Raw genomic sequence first — 20,474 nt, 5'->3', positions numbered from 1 at the left:
TCCACATACGGAGTCCATTAGAGGCTTAGCACACTTTCCACCACAAGCTCCACCATCAGCTTATTTTATTTTCACTTCCAGCAATGCAAGACCATGTTAATATTGAGGTACAGATAATGATTGTAGCATTAAAAAAAAAAGCATAGATCTGGGTAAACAATGACATTTTCACTGGAGATATTTTCATTATATGAAATATTCACAGATGTGAAACCAGTAAAAGATATTATATTAGCACTTTATCTTGAACTTGCCATGAAGTGTGCCCCCCCCCCAAAAAAAAAAAAGCACAGCAAGATGCCTTGGGTGTTAGAGAGTCCGGTTTTAGTGCCCCATAATGGTCTAATGATGGGTGTTCACTTGTGTGGCCACAGATGTCTCTCCATTGGCGTTTTTGGCTGTGCATATGTAGTTCCCAAAATCAATAGTCTCCACATCATCCACAATCATGACACTCTGGGAAATGCGTGTGATTTGGCCCACACCTCTGTTTATCAGCCTCCTTGACTCTTGAACACTCACAGGCCTCTGGTCCTTCATGGGAAAATAAGAAACGAGCTCAAGAGGAGTTTGCTTACATTCAGTAATTGCTTATTTGTGAACACAAGCCTTTGGGTTTAAATGGCCTAGAATCTGAAGGGAGAGTGATTGATTGTAGAACTGTGTAATGAGGAGAACTCTGAGCTTGTGCTGGAGTTCTGGGTGGCTTTTGTTTGTTCTAGACAGCCAGGCCCCCTTGGGTTGGAGCAGAGAGGACACTGGAGGGTGGTGGGTGCACAAATGTCATCACAAGTAGAAATTGGAGAAAATGTATTGGATGTTAAAAAAAGGAAGATGTTGAAAATTGGAATTATTTCAAAACGCCTCCGTTCAACTGCAGCTGTAGGATACAGAGCTATATAGAACAGCACATAAATCTATCACTCACTGAGGCTGAGCTCTCTGTTTCTATAAACAGTCACACTGAGGGTTTTTTTTAAATGTTTTTCAGTGTGAGCCAATTACAAACATTTTTATAAAGTTTAAACTCCAAGACAAGGTGAAGATGGCACTGTGCTATTGGATGTTGGATTTGTATAACATGAATTATTCTGTCCACATTCACTGGATATGAGCAATCATGCGCTCTGATTGGCTACTACTAGGCTATCAGCTCATATACCGTGAGTAGAGAAAAACAAAATGGCGGAGCATGTTTCTGAACCAACCGAGGACGAAATAAAAACTCTACTTGAAAACAAACCCCAAAAAATGATCAAGTATTTAAAAGAAACAGAAATAGCTAAAAGAATATAGTTGGTTGGTTGGCCTCCCCCCCCCCCCAATGTATCCTGTTCCACACTCCAAATCAGTCAGTGGCGCTATTCTAAGCGGAAATGATTTTGTCGGACATTTTGTAAAGTTTTTATTTATCGAATTTGCAAAAAATCTAAATAAAATTGCTCCGTTTCTCAAAATCCAGTGAACGTGGATAGAATAAAACAGTTATTCCACTCAGTCTCGTCGTGCATGACTTCTAGCCATTTCCAATTTTGTGGATTAACTGTTAAATATAACTAATATAGCAGGGTGTCAAGTTGAATACTACCACTTACTTTATATCACTCATCCCTGGGTTGTACTGTGTGTCTTCCTTTTTTCTTCTATTCTCTATAACTTACCAGTCAGGATAACACAGTGAGGTTTCTCTCATTACAACTTTACAATTGGACTCATTACACGGCCAATATACTGATAACATTGTTGGAGTGATTTCAAAAAACTTTGAATTGGTAAGCCATCCAGAATTGGCTTGTGCTGTAGTATGGTCTAAGAAAGATAACTTCATTAACACCTCATTAAAGTCAGTAACCAAGCAACAGTCATTACAGATGTCCTAGAAAAGTAGCTTGCTTGAATAACACTTAAATAACAATAGAATCATCGAGAAGTCTATTTTCTCAGACAAAGATTACAACACTGTTGCTATTACAAATTACCTCTGCCAATTTTGTTGGAGGTTGTTTTCACCTCCATTTGTTTGTTTGTGCCCAACGTAACCCAAAAATTAGCGAACGGATTTTGAGGAAATTTTGAGGAAAGGTGGGCCATGGAACAAGTAATTTAAACGGTGACGGTTTAAATTCTTTTTACAAGCTTACTACAGTTGTGGTCAGAAGTTTACATATTCATGCCCATGATGAGTGTATCATGGTCATTTTGGGCTGTTAATGATTTCCTTGAACTGTTCTTTTTCTGGGTGGCACGGTGGTGTAGTGGTTAGCACTGTCGCCTCACAGCAAGAAAGTCCTGGGTTTGAGCCCAGCGGCCGGCAAGGGCCTGTCTGTGTGGGTTTCCTCTGGGTGCTCCAGTTTCACCCATGGTCCAAAGACATTCAGGTTAGGCTAATTGGTGGCTCTAAATTGACCGTAGGTGTGAATGGTTGTTTGTGTCTATGTGTCAGCCCTACAATAACCTGGTGACTTGTCCAGGGTCAGCTGGGATAGGCTCCTGCAACCCTGTAGAACATGATAAGTGGCTATAGATAATGGATGGATGTTCTTTTTCCAGGGTGGAATGATTGTACAGCATACATATTTAATGGCTTCAAAAAACAAGAATTGAGTGCACAAGTTTGAATTTATTTTGGATTTTCTCTAATCCACACAGGGTCAAAATTATACATACAGGATCAAATATATACATATTCCCCACTAATATTTGGTTAAATGTCCCTTAGCAAGTTGCACCTGGACCAGACGCTCTGGGTAGCCATCAACAAGCTTCTGGCATAATTCTGGCTAGACAAAAAAACAAGAATTGAGTGCCCCAGAGGATGATGCTACCACCACCATGCTTGACAGTTGGTACAGTGTTCTTAGGTTTGAAAGCCTCACCTTTACTCCTCTAGACACACTGTACCTCTTGTCATTGTGGCCAAATAGCTCAATCTTTGTCTCGTCTGACCAAAAAACTTTTCTCCAGAAGGCATTTGGCTTGTCCATGTGGGCAGCTGCAAATTTCAGTCAATCTTGAAGGTGTCAATTTTGGAGCAGGGGTTTCTTTCTTGGTCGGCACCCTCTCTGTCCACGGCAATGTAAAACTCACTTCACTGTGGACAGTGATGCTGGTGTTCCAGCAGTTTCCAGTTCATGGCAGGCTTGAGCCTTGGTGGTTCCTGGGTTGTTCCTAAACATCCTAACCAATTTCCTTTCATCTAAGGGTGACAGTTTGGGTCTTCTTCCAGACCTTGCCAAAGTGGTGACACATCCAAATAACTGATGATCTTGGAATCTGCAGTTGTTTAGATATGGCTCCAAGAGACCTTCCCAACTTGTGTAAATCTACAATTCTCCTTCTTAGATCTTCACTGAGTTCCTTGGACTTTCCTATGGTTCTGAGTATTGGTCAATCCAATGAGTGTTGTCAAACAAATCCTTTTTATGCTGGCAAAGAGAAACTACCAGTTGTAGTCAATCATGATCAGTAAGGAGAAGTTAATAGGCCTTGGCCTTGTCAAATTAAAAGACATTGTAGAACTTTCAGCACCACTTATTAACAGATTTAAGTGAATGTATGTATATATTTGAGCCTGTATGTATAATTTTAACCCTGTGTGAATTAGAGAAAATCCAAAATAAATTCAAACTTGTGCACTAAATTCTTCTTTTCTGAAGTCATTAAAGATGTATGTTGGACAATCATTCCACCCTGGAAAAAGAACAGTTCAAGGAAATCATTAACAGCCCAAAATTACCATGACATTCATGACCATGATGAATGTATGTAAACTTCTGACCACAACTGTATCATGATGTACTTATCTCTGTGTACAACGTAGAAGACCCACGGTCATGGAAAACTGTGTGAAATGTAACAAGTCTGTTACCAGCCCCATTACCTGTTGGTTTTAGATTAATGTTCAGATTTTTTTCTATTATCGCATTGCATTTTAATGTATTAGTGCACCTATCCATCTTCATTTTTTTTTAAAAATTAACTGGGCCCACAGTAATTTGTGTAAACTGTTGTGGCGACCCTGCCTACGTGTAATCATACTTATTATTTAGTTTTCTTGTACATGTTATTTTCAATTATGTTAAGGCAAAGATCAGTAAAAAAAATGATTAGATTTTGACGCAAATCTGGATATATATGTGGATCCAGGATTTTTTTTTGACTGTTCCTGATATAACTCATAAAAGTAGTGAACTGATTTTGATGAAATTTGGTGTACAGCTTTAGTATTATCCTAGGTTCAGGTGATTTGATTTTGATGTTGATAATATGTGGCTTGCCAGAGGTATGCACACTACCAAGTGCCCTTCTAGTTTATTCTGCAATTGTTCCTTCCCTGTACATCTCATATGGCCTAATGGATAGAGAAGCAGCTTTGGGACTAAAAGGTTGCTAGTTTGATTCCCTAGACCAGCAGGAATGGCTGAAGTGTCCTTGAGCAAGGTACCTAACCCCAGGCTGCTCTGGGTATATTGTATGTTACTCTGGATAAGAGCAATTGCAAAATGCATATAATGTAATAAGAAAAGTGCCACAAAAAAATCTCTTTTGAGCGTATTTCATATAGACTATATGTTGCAAAAATGACTTTTCCAAATGTAGTGTGTTTGTTTGTTGTTTTGCATTTTCTTTTCTTTTTTATTTTCCATAATGTTTCTGGTTTTGAAAAGAATAATTTAACTTGTTTTCTTTCTTCTCAGGATTTCTTGCTTTGTGGAACAGGAAAGTTTTCAGCTCAGATTAAAAAGAGAAAAAGAAAGAGCTGTTTCTGACAGATTATGGGAGTGTGTTCAAATCCTAAAGTTTATGTGCTGAAACATTAAATATTCCTATAGGGCGTAAGATAATTTTAACTAGGAGCCAAGTGCCAGGGGACCTACGGTAAGTGGACATACTGGCTCTAAAAGTTAAGCAAGAGCTTTTTATATATCAGCAGCAGGAGTTAGTGCAGCTGAAATGAGTGATGTGAGCAAATATTGCTGTATTGGTCAAAACAATGGTAGCTGAGGTTTATAATTGATGTACAGTGGTGCTTGAAAGTTTGTGAACCGTTTAGAATTTTCTATATTTCTGCATAAATATGACCTAAAACATCAGATTTTCACAAGGCCTAAAAGTAGATAAAGAGAACCCAGTTAAACAAAGGAGACAAAAATATTATACTTGGTCATTTATTTATTGAGGAAAATGATCCAATATTAAATATCTGTGAGTGGCAAAAGTATGTGAACTTTTGCTTTCAGTATCTGGTGTGACCACCTTGTGCAGCAATAACTGCAACTAAACGTTTGCGGTAACTGTTGATCAGTCCTGCACACCGGCTTGGAGGAATTTTAGCCCATTCCTCCGTACAGAACAGCTTCAACTCTGGGATGTTGGTGGGTTTCCTCACATGAACTGCTCGCTTCAGGTCCTTCCACAACATTTCGATTGGATTAAGGTCAGGACTTTGACTTGGCCATTCCAAAACATTAACTTTATTCTTCTTTAACCATTCTTTGGTAGAATGACTTGTGTGCTTAGGGTCATTGTCTTGCTGCATGACCCACCTTCTCTTGAGATTCAGTTCATGGACAGATGTCCTGACAGTTTCCTTTAGAATTCTCTGCTATAATTCAGAATTCATTGTTCCATCAATTATAGCAAGCCATCCTGGCCCAGATGCAGCAAAACAGGCCCAAACCATGATATTACCACCACCATGTTTCATAGATGGGATAAAGTTCTTATGCTGGAATGCAGTGTTTTCCTTTCTCCAAACATAACGCTTCTCATATAAACCAAAAAATTGTATTTTGGTCTCATCCTTCCACAAAACATTTTTCCAATAGCCTTCTGGCTTGTCCATGTGATCTTTAGCAAACTGCAGACAAGCAACAATGTTCTTTTTAGAGAGCAGTGGCTTTCTCCTTGCAACCCTGCCATGCACACCATTGTTGTTCAGGGTTCTCCTGATGGTTGACTCGGGTATCATCAAGCCAATGTGAGAGAGACCTTCAGTTGCTTAGAAGTTACTCTGGGGTCCTCTGTGACCTCGCCGACTATTACACACCTTGCTCTTGGAGTGATCTTTGTTGGTTGACCACTCCTGGGGAGGGTAACAATGGTCTAGAATTTCCTCCATTTGTACACAATCTGCCTGACTGTGGATTGGTGGAGTCCAAACTCTTTAGAGATGGTTTTGTAACCTTTTCCAGCCTGATGAGCATCAACAACGCTTTTTCTGAGGCCCTCAGAAATCTCCTTTGTTCGTGCCATGATACACTTCCACAAACATGTTGTGAAGATCAGACTTTGATAGATCCCTGTTCTTTAAATAAAACAGGGTGCTCACTCACACCTGATTGTCATCCCATTGATTGAAAGCACCTGACTCTACGGTAATTTCATCTTCAAATTAACTGCTAATCCTAGAGATTCACATACTTTTGCCACTCACAGATATGCAATATTGGATTATTTTCCTCAATAAATAAATGACCAAGTGTAATATTTTTGTCTCATTTGTTTAACTGGGTTCTCTTTATCTACTTTTAGGACTTGTGTGAAAATCTGATGATGTTTTAAGTCATTGTGGCAGCGGGGGCATGGTCAAGCTTCGGTCTGTGAATGGAGGGTGGAGTCAGGTAAGGTAAGTGGTAGAATCACTGCACCTGATGTGAATTAACCTGTGTTTGTGTGTCTTCCCCAGTGACCGCGCCCTATGAAAGGAGAGAGAGAGCAGAGAAAGGGAGCTCTCCCCCAACCAGAACTCGTGTGTGTGTGTGCGCGTGCGAGCGAGCGAGCGAGCGAGCGAGAATAAATGTAAAAGCTGAAAAGCTAAAATAAAAGGGGTTTTTGAGAACTCAGTTCTGGCCTGCCGTGCTTCTGTGCTCCACCCACCTGGTCTGATTCTACAGTGGTGCCGAAACCCGGGAAGGAGTGCAGAAGGGAATAGCCCCATGGATTCCTCCCCTTTCAAGGACCTGATCCATGCCCTCACCACGGCCCAACAGAGCCAGCACCAGGCGCTGATCACCCTCTGGAAGGAGCAGGAACAACGGTTCAAAGCCCTGGTGCTGGTGCAGCAGGAAGATCGCCAGGTGTTCCGGCACCTGCTCGCGTCGGCGGGGTCCACGATCACCACCGCCGTGGACCTTCCCCACCTCACCCTAACGAAGATGGGTCCGCAGGACGACCCCGAAGCCTTCCTCAATCTTTTTGAGCAGGCAGCAGAGGCGTGGGATTGGCCGGTGGAACAGCGCGCGGCATGCCTCCTCCCCCTGCTAACGGGCGAGGCGCAGCTGGCAGCGCTACAGCTCCCCGCCGACAGCCAGCTGGTCTACGTGGACTTCCGCAGGGCCGTCCTCCAACATGTGGGTCGCACCCCGGAACAGCAACGCCAGCGCTTCCGCGCGCTGCGCCTGGAGGAAGTCGGCTGGCCGTTCGCGTTTGGCCAGCAACTCCAGGATGCCTGCCGGCGGTGGCTGAGGGCCGACAACCGCGACGCCGAGGGAATCGTCGACCTGGTGGCGCTGGAACAATTCATCGCCTGACTTCCGGAAGGAACAGTGGAATGGGTCCAGTGCCATCGCCCGGCATTGCTGGATCAGGCCTTCGAGCTGGCGGAGGACCATATGGTGGCCGTTCCAATGGCAGGACAGCATGTCTCCTCTTCTCCCCTCTCTCTCTCTCTCTCTCTCTCCCTCTGCTCCTCATCCTCGCCCCATTCCCCCACCGCGGAGGAGGGGGCCGGTTCCACCCCAGCTGGCCCGCCGCACCCGCGGTGCCCTACCGTTTCCTACTTCCTTGTCTGTGTCTTCCGCCCCCCTCAGGTGAGTGATGTCCGGAACACCGGTGCAGAGGGAGAGCCTGGGCCAGTATGCTGGCGCTGCGGAGAACCGGGGCACCTCCAGCATCAGTGCTCTGCGATGAAGGTGGGCACGGTGGTCCGGATCCCCGACGCGCCAGGGACCGCCCTCAATCGGGCTGGAGCGTATCGCATACCGGTGAGTATCCAAGGGGATATGTATCAGGCTTTGGTGGACTCCGGCTGTAATCAGACCTCAATCCACCAAAGCCTGGTGCAAGACGAGGCATTGGGGAGAGCACAATTGGTGAAGGTGTTGTGTGTGCACAGGGATGTTCACAACTACCCTTTAGTGTCGGTCCACATTCTATTTTGAGGGGAAAAATTTAGAGTAAATGCGGCGGTTAATCCTCGCCTTACCCACTCGATAATTCTGGGGACTGACTGGCTGGGATTTAGGGAATTAATGACGCATTTAGTGAAAAGTGGGGCCTTTTCCACACCGTTTGGCTTACACCAGTTCATCACAATTCCTTTTGGGCTGTTTGGGGTGCCCGCTACGTTCCAGCGGCTTATGGACAGGGTCCTCTGCCCCCACGCCACCTACGCGGCCGCGTACTTAGATGATGTTATTATTTACAGTAATGACTGGCCGCGGCACTTAGAACACCTAAGAGCCGTCCTTAGGTCACTGAGGCGAGCGGGTCTCACAGCCAACCCAAAGAAGTGTGCGATTGGGCGGGTGGAAGTACAGTATCTGGGTTTCCACTTGGGCAATGGGCAGGTGCGTCCCCAAATTAATAAGACAGCAGCGATTGCGGCCTGCTCGAGGCCCAAGACCAAAAAGGGGGTGAGACAGTTCCTGGGGCTGGCTGGCTACTATCGTAGGTTTATACCTAATTATTCGGACGTCACCAGCCCGCTGACTGATCTCACTAAAAAGGGAGCACCAGATCTGGTCCAGTGGATGGAGCAATGCCAGCGGGCTTTCTCTGAGGTAAAGGCTGCACTGTGGGGGGGGCCCACTGTTACACTCCCCTGACTTTTCTCTCCCCTTTATTTTGCAGACGGATGCATCGGACAGAGGGCTGGGGGCTGTTCTGTCCCAGGAGGTGGAGGGTGAGGAACGTCCCATGCTGTACATCAGCCAGAAGCTGTCAGTGCGTGAGGGCACGTACAGCACAATAGAAAAGGAATGCCTTGCCATCAAGTGGGCGGTCCTAGCCCTCCACTACTACCTGCTGGGGTGCCCTTTCACCCTCTGTTCGGACCACGCGCCCCTGCAGTGGCTCCACTGCATGAAGGATGCCAACGCACGGATCACCCGTTGGTATCTGGCACTCCAGCCGTTTAAATTCAAGGTGGTCCACAGGCCGGGGGCATAGATGGTCGTGGCAGATTTCCTCTCCTGTCGGGGGGAGTCGGCTGCAGGCCGGACGGCTCCCCAGCCTGAGTCGGGCGGTGGGGGTATGTGGCAGCGGGGGCGTGGTCAAGCAGCGGTCTGTGAATGGAGGGCGGAGTCAGGAAAGGTAAGTGGTAAAATCACTGCACCTGAAGTGAATTAACCTGTGTTTGTGTGTCTTCCCCAGTGACTGCACCCTATAAAAGGAGAGAGAGAGAGCAGAGAAAGGGACCTCTCCCCCAACCAAAACCCTTGTGTGTGTGTGTGTGTGTGTGTGTGCGTGCGAGCGAGAGTAAATGTAAAAGCTGAAAAGCTAAAATAAAAGGGGTTTTTGAGAACTCAGTTCTGGCCTGCCGTGATTCTGTGCTCCACCCACCTGGTCTGATTCTACAGTCATATTTATGCAAAAATATAGAAAATTCTAAAGGGTTCACAAACTTTCAAGCACCACTGTACATTTACTAATGACTTCCAGTTTTGCACCAACTATAGTCTCCTGCACTTTATAGTACAGAATTCAAACACGACTAAAATTGTGTCGCAATAAACAAACATTTTCAATCCAGTTTCAATAAGCCTTTTGTCTGGTCTCCTTTTTGACAAAGTATTATGCTATTTACCTGTCCTGGATAGGTCCAGCTGAATTTAACATCCATCTCAGGCTCACCCAGAACTGTGCAAGTGATGTTAAAGACATCCCCTCCACTCACTTCATTTGAGGAGGCCTGAATAGTTGCATACGGAGGACCACTAGGTACTAGAGTGAAAAAGAGTAAAGAACATGCACAACAAACCTCATCTTTCTGGTTGTTTTTTTAACCCATCTCAAAGTTGAGTCATCAAATCACACATTGCATGTTTATTCAATACATCTTTCTAACCTTCAAGATAAAGCAGCTGGTACTTAGTGGAGATCTGTGGTGTAGTTTTTGTGGTGCTGCTAGCCTTGCAGTAAAAGGCCCCCATGTGATCAGGGCTGGGGCTCTGAAGGATAAAGCCTTTGGTGGGGTTGTAGGAGATAAGACTTTCATTAGTATGTATCTCCTCTGGAGGCATTTCCCTGTGTAGGGACACTGTGGTCTTGGGGGTCGTGACTCGGCAGGGCACTGTTGCAGGTCTATCAGGTCGCAGGAACACAATCTCAAAGTGGATGGGTGATGGGACAAATAGCTCATCTTTATCTTGACAGAGAGATAAAGACATTTGCATGATCTTTTAGACCTCTAAAGAGCACTGATTGTTAGGGTCATAGTTGCAAAAACAATACTGTAATATTATCAAGAACTTTTTTTTTGATACTGTAAGATATGTTGTACCTGTAAAGTATATGTAGGTGGTGGAGGTGTGATCTGGGTCCTTCTGACACTCATCACCATCACAGAGTATCACCCAGCAGCTGTACTCTCCCGTATCAGCAGCAGAGGGTGATGTCAGGGTCAACTGACTAAACTTCTCATTCTGGTCAATGCTAACACAACAAGAAACAAGGCCAGTCTTTCAGCATCGATCACATAAAGGTGCTTAAATCATTTACTTTATTGAATAAAACACATACTTAAATCATTACTTTACTGGATAATCTACAGTTTATGAATATAAATGTGATAAGTTCTCTCAAGATTTCATTCTCATGTCATCTCGGGGGATTTTCCCTGCCACTATCACCTGTTCATTAGGGATATAAATCCACATTTTTGAAAAGCTCTTTTGAGACAATGTCTACCATTGTACAGTTCTACAGTGTCTTGCAAAAGTATTCATCCCCCTTGGTGTTTGTCTTGTTTTTTTGCCTTACAGGCTGGAATTACAATTGATTTTTGGGGGGTTAGCCCCACTGGATTTACACAACATGCCTACCACTTTAAAGGTGAAAATTGTTGTTTTATTGTGACACAAACAATAATTAAGATGAAAAAACAGAAATTTGGAGTGTGCATAGGTATTCACCCCCCAAAGTCAATACTTTGTAGAGCCACCTTTTGCTGCAATTACAGCTGCAAGTCTCTTGGGGTATGGCTCTATTAGCTTACCACATCTAGCCACTGGGATTTTTGCCCATTCCTAAAGTTAAACTGCTCCAACTCCTTCAAGTTAGATGGGTTGCGTTGGTGTTCAGCAATCTTCAAGTTATGCCACAGATTCTCAATTGGATTGAGGTCTGGGCTTTGATTAGGCCATTCCAAGATATTTAAATGTTTCTCTTTAAACCACTCCAGTGTAGCTTTAGCAGTATGTTTAGGGTCATTGTCCTGCTGGAACGTGAACCTTTGTCACAGTCTCAAACTTCTGGCTGACTCAAACAGGTTTGCCTCCAGAATTGTCCTGTATTTAGTGCCAGCCATCTTTCCTTCAGTCCTCACTAGCTTTCCTGTCCCTGCAGATGAAAAATATCTCCATAGCATGATGCTGCCACCACCATGCTTCACTGTAGGAATGGTGTTCTCAGGGTGTTGGGTTTGCACCACAAATGGCATTTCCCATGATTGCCAAAAAGATCAATTTTAGTCTCATTTGACCACAGAATCATCTTCTATGTGTTTGCGGAGTCTTCCACATGCTGTTAGGCAAACTCCAAACGTGTTTTCTTAAGCAATGACTTTTTCCTGGCCACTCTTCTATAAAGCCCCGCTCTGTGGGGTGTACGGCTTAAAGTGGTCCTATGGACAGATACTCCCATCTCCACTGTGGATCTTTGCAGCTCCTTCAGTGTTATCTTTGGTGTCTTTGTTGCATCTCTGATTAATGCCCTCCTTGCCTGGTCTGTGAGTTTTGGTGGGCGGCCTTCTCTTGTCAGGTTTGTAGTGGTGCCATATTCTTTCCATTTTGCTACAGTATAATGGATTTAATGGTGCTCCCTGGGATATTCAAAGTTTGGGATATTTTTTTTATAACCCAACCCTGATCTATACTTCACAACTTTGTCTCTGACCTGCTTGGAGTGCTCCTTGGTTTTTATGTTGCTTGCTTAGTAGTGTTGCAGAGTCAGGGTCCTTCCAGAACAGGTTGATTTACACAGACATCATGTGACACTTTGATTGCACACAGATGGATCTTAATCAACTAATTATGTGACTTATGAAGTGAACTGGTTGGACCAGCTCTTATTTAGGAGTTTCATACAAAAGGGGGTGAATACCTATGCATACTCCAGATTTCTGTTTTTTCATCTTAATTCTTGTTTGTGTCACAATAAAACAACAATTTTCACCTTTAAAGTGGTAGGCATGTTGTGCAAATCAAATGGTGCTAATCCAAAAATCCATTTTAATTCCAGCTTGTAATGCTGTCGCAAACAGGACAAACACCAAGGGGGATGAATACTTTTGCAAGACACTGGAATTATTATTGCTTTATAGGAGCAAACATTTGATGTAGATTTTATTTATTTATTTATTTATTTAGGGCGGCACGGTGGTGTAGTGGTTAGCGCTGTTGCCTCACAGCAAGAAGGTCCAGGTTCGAGCCCAGTGACTGGCGAGGGCCTTTCTGTGCAGAGTTTGCATGTTCTCCCCGTGTCCGCGTGGGTTTCCTCCGGGTGCTCCGGTTTCCCCCACAGTCCAAAGACATGCAGGTTAGGTTAACTGGTGACTCTAAATTGACCGTAGGTGTGAATGTGAGTGTGAATGGTTGTCTGTGTCTATGTGTCAGCCCTGTGATGACCTGGCGGCTTGTCCAGGGTGTACCCCGCCTTTCACCCGTAGTCAGCTGGGATAGGCTCCAGCTTGCCTGCGACCCTGTGGAACAGGATAAAGCGGCTAGAGATAATGAGATTTATTTATTTATTTATTTTATCAGCTCTAACTAAGGAACAATATAGTCTGAAAATGGACCAAAAAAATACAACTTGAGAATTGGTTAAGAATGAAGCATCTGAGCAAAATAATTGAAGTACCTGAGACGGGAATCATTAAAAGTGCCCAAGTTAGATGGGTATGCCCAGCCAATCTTGTTCCCTTTGCACCTTAGTTCCAGCGTTTTTCCAGGGTTCAAGATTATACTGTCACCAAGACGAAGAAAGCGGCCTTTGTCCAGAACCTGGGTGAGAATGGACTGAAATTTTCCTCCTACCTCTTTGTTTTTTACTTTGGGGTAGCGACCCTTGACTCGCCTTCGTGCTGGTCTGAGACTGATATGTTTCTTACTCTTGGTCTGTTGACTCACACCTGGGTTAACATGAGAAAGAAGTGCCATGACAAACCATTAGCAGAAATGCTAATGTTTGCTTGGAAATGAGAAGGAATGAAGAAAACAGGGCAGGTATGGAGGCATCAAAGTTTTGTCAAAATGGAGAGAAACATTTTAGAGAATGAGAAGAATTACTATTTCGCAAGTAATGTGTATCTGATATTTGCTTTGGTTCAGTTCTAGGCAGAAAGTAGAGAACAAGAACAGAGTTGCAGGAACAAAGCAGCATCTGGAAATCTACTCCATTTTGCATTATAACTCTACAGCTGTACAAACAGAATTGCAGGAAATTTGCTTTTTCTTGTTATGTCAATGTCCAGACACCATGAGTCTTGCAAGCAGATGTAGAACGCAAAACAATATGTATGTGTTTTGTATTTCACTGTGCCAGAGTGATCTAGCAGAACTTTAATTAGGTCTTAACTAGCTTTGATTCTTGTCTGTTTGCTGCTGAGCTTTAAAGATGTCAAAGTTACAACACAGAAATTACAGTGAAAAAAGAAAGAAATGTTCCATTGCCCAACATATTGAGTGTGAATGGAAGCCATGCTACTGAAAATAAAGATAGCCCAGGGAGTTTCATCCAAAATAATGAGGATTTTTGTAAATTCCTGTAGAACTTGTTCCCCTCCCCAACCTTCATCACTGCCTCAGCAACATTGCTCCCAACAAATCCAAGGTAATTCCTGACAAACTACAAAAGCCATACTGTATATCTACAATTTCTTTCACAGATAATACTGTTGCTTTGATGGGACATGGTAACCAGTATATAATAATAATAATAATAATAATAATAATAATAATTATTATCATAATCATAATTAATAACAATAAAGTGATATAGACTCACCATTTTGAATCTCCAGCAGGAGTAGTGATAATAAGAAAAGTACCCAGAGCTTCATAGTGAACCGTTCCAGGTGTGCAGACTTGCAAGAATGGCAGACTGCAGATCTAAAGCTCTGTAAACACCAGTCTCTGTTTCACTGTGGGCTTGATCACCCACAGAAAGAGGGTAATGTTTTTAAACTCCTCTACCGACCCCAAAATTCTGCAAAGATCATCCTCTGGTGCCCTCTTCTGGCCCAAAGCTGCTTTTGCTATTTAGATACCAAGTCAAAGTCCCTCCTGTGCCAGGACCTGGTCTTCCCAGGCAGTCTCCTGTCCTAGTACTAACCAGGCCCTTAAGGCACATCGGACAGCACCGATCTCCGTTTATATAGCCCTCAGCCTCTTGCCTATTACATAGCTAGGGTTACAGTGGTGGCTTGGTCCTCTGGTAACCATAAGAGTTTGACTCCCTACTCACATCTGCATTGCAGTGTGCCTCACCAGATGGCAGTAGGTACCATTTTTATGATGGCCTTTGGCATGACCCAACCACAAGTATAACTTATGGTCTCTTGGTTGAGAGATGGACACGCTAACCACTTTCCCAGCTCATGGTAAATATTGTAGATATACAGTACAATAATTCTCTGTAGGATGTTGATTTAGTTTCTACATTTATATTTGCTCACTTGGCTGACACTTTTACGCAAAGCAATATACGTTTGAGACAGCAGTTGAGGGTTTAGGGCAGTCTTGTAGTTAAGTCACTAAACCTTGAGTGTTGGTCCAGTCTCGAGTCCCCACTATTCACGTCCAAGTCATTAAAAAAATTTCGAGTCAAGTCCGAGAACAAGACTCCAACCGCACCACTTGACAGTGGCTGTTTTAGCACCATTAACATTAGTTTGTTCCTGAACATGACGTATGAACAGGTGAATGTGTGTTCTCTTTGTCAGGGAGTGCAAAGTATTCTGTCAGAGATGGTTGGGAGACAGATGTGAGTGCAGAAGGTCTCATCTCATCTCATTATCTCTAGCTACTTTATCCTGTTCTACAGGGTCGCAGGCAAGCTGGAGCCTATCCCAGCTGACTACAGGCGAAAGGCGGGGTACACCCTGGACAAGTCGCCAGGTCATCACAGGGCTGACACATAGACACAGACAACCATTCACACTCACATTCACACCTATGGTCAATTTAGAGTCACCAGTTAACCTAACCTGTAGGTCTTTGGACTGTGGGGGAAACCGGAGCACCCGGAGGAAACCCACGTGGGCACAGGGAGAACATGCAAACTCCACACAGAAAGGCCCTTGCTGGCCACGGGGCTTGAACCCAGACCTTCTCGCTGTGAGGCGACAGCGCTAACCACTACACCACCGTGTCGCCGAGTGCAGAAGGTGTGTTTGTTTATACAAGTGAAGACAGGTAAACAATCTAGAACAGTAGAAAAAATGGTGAAACAGGCAATAGGTCGAGTGAGGCACTATTTAAGCTATTGTAGATGAGGCAGAATCAAAGAAGAGAAACAGGAAATCAGGGATCAGGAACTCAAACAAGGAAATAAGGCTCAGTAATGTGTCAGCAACACAACTCAATACTTCGCAAAGTAAGTGTGTTTTCACAGTTTTTATATTGGCATGCTGATTGCGCCTTAATCCTGTGCAGGTGCAAGTCATTTATGGCACATGCGTGAGAGTCCACTTGGTGCACGCGTTGTCCAGAGTGCGCCCAAGAGTCTATCTGATGCATGCACTAAGGAGCACAGGTGTGACACTCTTGCACGAAATTAGTACAAAAATTAATGTAGATATAAATATATTATGCCAAATTATAGCATGTTACAAAAAATAAAGAAAAAATCCAAGTCCTCGTCTCCAATTTACGAGTCCGACTGCAGTTAATGCATGAGTCCAAGTCCAAATCTGAGTCAAGTCACTAGTCCTTAAAATTGTCCTGGACTCGAGTACTACAAGCCTGGTTTAGGGTTTTGCTCAAAGACACAACGGTGGCAACCTTTTGATCTGTAGTCTAAAGCCTTAACCAATGAGTCACCACTTCCAGTTTGTATAAAGGTCAAATGTCCAAAAGCAGGCAAATTAGTAGCTTTGCAAGCTATTAACAGGTATATCAAATCTCAGTTAGAGTAGGCCACTGAGAAATATGGTAACAAAGGCCTAATGTAATATGTAGGCTAATTCATTCATGAGTTTAATAAGCACCCAGAGGAAACCCATGCAGACATGTGTAGAACATGCAAACTCCAAATAGAAACACCCTAGTTGGCTGCGAGGTTTGAACCTGGAGCCTTCTTGCTGTGGGGCAACAGTGTTATTCACTGCACCACCATGTCACACAAGGCACAATATTTAATGGAATATTTAATTTTCCTCCATTGTTCATTACTTTCGGACTTTGAGTGCCAGCACAGTGATGGGTGGTAATTTACTTGTTGTAACACACCTGCCTTGATTTATGAAGGTTTTAGTGATTTTCTACTTTCCAGGTGTAGATGCTTTGATGCTGCAAATACAGGTTGTGTGTGTGTGTGTGTGTGTGTACTTGCTACATATTGAGGACCAGAATACTTTTTTTACCAATAGAGTGAGGACATTTTGGCTGGTCCTCGTTTCTTTAAAGGGCTGTTTGAGAGTTAAGACTTAGTTTTAGGGTTCAGGTTAGAATTAGGTTTAGGTTTAGGCATTTAGTTGTGATGGTTAAGATTAAGGTAAGGGGTTATGGAGCACAGTGAAGACAGTCATCAAGAAGTGGAGAAAATATGGGACAACAGTGACATTACCAAGAACTGGACGTTCCTCCAAAATTGATGAAAAGACAAGATGAAAACTGGTCAGGGAGGCTGCCAAGAGGCCTACAGCAACACTGAAGGAGCTGCAGGAATTTCTGGCAAGTACTGGTTGTGTACTACATGTGACAACAATCTCCCGTATTCTCCATATGTCGGGACTATGGGGTAGGGTCACAAGACAGAAGCCTTTTCCTACAAAGAAAAGCATCCAAGCCTGGCTGAATTTTGAAAATAAATAAATATAATAATAATAATAATAATAATAATAGTGGGCGGCACGGTGGTGTAGTGGTTAGTGCTGTCACCTCACAGCAAGAAGGTCCGGGTTCGAGCCCCGTGGCCAGCGAAGGCCTTTCTGTGTGGAGTTTGCATGTTCTCCCCGTGTCAGTGTGGGTTTCCTCCGGGTGCTCTGGTTTCCCCCACAGTCCAAAGACATACAGGTTAGGTTAACTGGTGACTCTAAATTGACTGTAGGTGTGAGTGTGAATGGTTGTCTGTGTCTATGTGTCAGCCCTGTGATGACCTGGCGACTTGTCCAGGGTGTACCCCGGCTTTTGCCCATAGTCAGCTGGGATAGGCTCCAGCTTGCCTGCGACCCTGTAGAACAGGATAAAGCGGCTAGAGATAATGAGATGAGAATAATAATAATTAAAAAATATATAACACCACCTCTTCCAAAAGCATGTGGGAAAATGTGTTATGGTCTGATGAAACCAAGGTTGAACTTTTTGGCCACAATTCCAAAAGGTATGTTTGGTGCAAAAACAACACTGCGCATCACCAAAAGAACACCATACCCACGGTGAAGCATGGTGGTGGCAGCATCATGTTTTGGGGTTGGTTTTCTTCAGCTGGAACAGGGGCTTTAGTCAAGGTGGAGGGAATTATAAACAGTTCTAAATACCAGTCAATTTTTGCCCAAAACCTTCAGGTGTCTGCTAGAAAGCTAAAGATGACGAGGAATTTCATTGTTCAGCATGACAATGACCCCAAGCATACATCAAAATCAACAAAAGAATGGCTTCACCAGAAGAAAATTAAAGTTTTGGAATGGGCCAGCAAGAGCCCAGACCTAAATCCAATTGAAAATCTGTGTTGTGACCTGAAGACGGCTGTGAAAAAGAGATGGGCTCGCCATCTGATGGATTTGGAGCGCTTTTGCAAGGAAAAGTGGGCAATATTGCCAAGTCTAGATGTGGCAGGCTGATAGACTCCGACCCAAAAAGAGTGAATGCTATAATTAAATAAGAAGGTGCTTCAACAAAGTATTAGTTTAAGGGTGTGCACACTTATGCAACCATAAAAAAGTGTACTTTTTTAATGTTTTCCCCCTAACAGATTTGTTTGTTTATCAATTATATTGTACAGGTTATAGGTGGGCGGCACGGTGGTGTAGTGGTTAGCGCTGTCGCCTCACAGCAAGAAGGTCCTGGGTTCGAGCCCCGGGGCTGGCGAGGGCCTTTCTGTGTGGAGTTTGCATGTTCTCCCCGTGTCCGCGTGGGTTTCCTCCGGGTGCTCCGGTTTCCCCCACAGTCCAAAGACATGCAGGTTAGGTTAACTGGTGACTCTAAATTGACCGTAGGTGTGAATGTGAGTGTGAATGGTTGTCTGTGTCTCTGTGTCAGCCCTGTGATGACCTGGCGACTTGTCCAGGGTGTACCCCGCCTTTCGCCCGTAGTCAGCTGGGATAGGCTCCAGCTTGCCTGCGACCCTGTAGAAGGATAAAGCGGCTAGAGATAATGAGATGAGATGAGATGAGGTTATAGGTGACATTAAAGGTGGGAGAAGTTTTGAAATTATTTATCGTGGTCTTTTTTTTACATCAGAAAAACCTATCATTTTAACGGGGTGGGTCCACTTTTTATATCCACTGTATCTTCTTCTTTTGGTTGCCACAGTAGATCATCCTTCCGAATTTATGATCCACATATTTGATTTGGCATAGGTTTTACACCGGATGCCCTTCCTGACACAACCCTTGGGACCAGCACTAAGTATGCACTGGCTTGTGCAACCCCAATGGCTGGGTTATTTTTACTTAATCTGCATGTCTTTGAACTGCAGGAAGAAATCAAGGCACCATGAGGAAACTCACACAGACAACATGCAAACTCCACACAGAAAGGCCCCTGTCAGCCATTAGGCTCAAATCCGGAACATTCTTGCTGTGAGGTGACAGTGCGAACCACTGCATGACCATGAAGACTGCTATAAAGGATATATCATACAACCCCGATTCCAAAAAAGTTGGGACAAAGTACAAATTGTAAATAAAAACGGAATGCAATAATTTACAAATCTCAAAAACTGATATTGTATTCGCAATAGAACATGGACAACATATCAAATGTCGAAAGTGAGACATTTTGAAATTTCATGCCAAATATTGGCTCATTTGAAATTTCATGACAGCAACACATCTCAAAAAAGTTGGGACAGGGGCAATAAGAGGTTGGAAAAGTTAAAGGTACAAAAAAGAAACAGCTGGAGGACCAAATTGCAACTCATTAGGTCAATTGGCAATAGGTCATTAACATGACTGGGTATAAAAAGAGCATCTTGGAGGGGCAGCGGCTCTCAGAAGTAAAGATGGGAAGAGGATCACCAATCCCCCTAATTCTGCGCCGACAAATAGTGGAGCAATATCAGAAAGGAGTTCGACAGTGTAAAATTGCAAAGAGTTTGAACATATCATCATCTACAGTGCATAATATCATCAAAAGATTCAGAGAATCTGGAAGAATCTCTGTGCGTAAGGGCCAAGGCCGGAAAACCATACTGGGTGCCCGTGATCTTCGGGCCCTTAGACGGCACTGCATCACATACAGGCATGCTTCTGTATTGGAAATCACAAAATGGGCTCAGGAATATTTCCAGAGAACATTATCTGCGAACACAATTCACCGTGCCATCTGCCATTGCCAGCTAAAACTCTATAGTTCAAAGAAGAAGCCGTATCTAAACATGATCCAGAAGTGCAGACATCTTCTCTGGGCCAAGGCTCATTTAAAATGGACCGTGGCAAAGTGGAAAACTGTTCTGTGGTCAGACGAATCAAAATTTGAAGTTCTTTATGGAAATCAGGGACGCCGTGTCATTCGGACTAAAGAGGAGAAGGACCACCCAAGTTGTTATCAGCGCTCAGTTCAGAAGCCTGCATTTCTGATGGTATGGGGTTGCATTAGTGTGTGTGGCATGGGCAGCTTACACATCTGGAAAGACACCATCAGTGCTGAAAGGTATATCCAGGTTCTAGAGCAACATATGCTCCCATCCAGACGACGTCTCTTTCAGGGAAGACCTTGCATTTTCCAACATGACAATGCCAAACCACATACTGCATCAATTACAGCATCATGGCTGCGTAGAAGAAGGGTCCGGGTACTGAACTGGCCAGCCTGCAGTCCAGATCTTTCACCCATAGAAAACATTTGGTGCATCATAAAATGAAAGATAAT

General features: G+C 43.7%; 1 protein-coding gene across 1 annotated transcript; it reads right to left on the bottom strand.

Moving 5' to 3' along the window:
- Positions 1 to 48: 48 nt before the first annotated feature.
- On the bottom strand, positions 49 to 14,386 carry pdgfrl (platelet-derived growth factor receptor-like). The gene is made up of 6 exons (XM_060927860.1): positions 14,227 to 14,386; positions 13,081 to 13,351; positions 10,505 to 10,656; positions 10,070 to 10,369; positions 9,809 to 9,945; positions 49 to 534 (listed from the first exon to the last, which is right to left on the bottom strand). The coding sequence occupies exons 1-6, from the start codon at positions 14,279 to 14,281 to the stop codon at positions 343 to 345; spliced, it is 1,107 nt and encodes a 368-aa protein (XP_060783843.1). The 5' UTR covers positions 14,282 to 14,386; the 3' UTR covers positions 49 to 342.
- Between the last annotated feature and the right edge of the window lie 6,088 nt (positions 14,387 to 20,474).

The sequence above is a fragment of the Neoarius graeffei genome, chromosome 8 (genome assembly GCF_027579695.1).
Source record: "Neoarius graeffei isolate fNeoGra1 chromosome 8, fNeoGra1.pri, whole genome shotgun sequence".
NCBI classification, from domain to species: domain Eukaryota; kingdom Metazoa; phylum Chordata; class Actinopteri; order Siluriformes; family Ariidae; genus Neoarius; species Neoarius graeffei.
Note: the sequence above shows the minus strand (reverse complement) of the source record. Positions and strands in the feature narration are given on the sequence as shown.

Bases quoted from the DNA above. Each gene is read 5' to 3' on its own strand.
- pdgfrl (XM_060927860.1), bottom strand. From the start codon at position 14,281: ATGAAGCTCTGGGTACTTTTCTTATTATCACTACTCCTGCTGGAGATT. The intron at 13,352-14,226 runs GTGAGTCTATAT...ATGTTAACCCAG, and splicing joins CCTGCTGGAGATTCAAAATG to GTGTGAGTCAACAGACCAAG. The intron at 10,657-13,080 runs GTACTTCAATTA...TTGTTGTGTTAG, and splicing joins TTTAATGATTCCCGTCTCAG to CATTGACCAGAATGAGAAGT.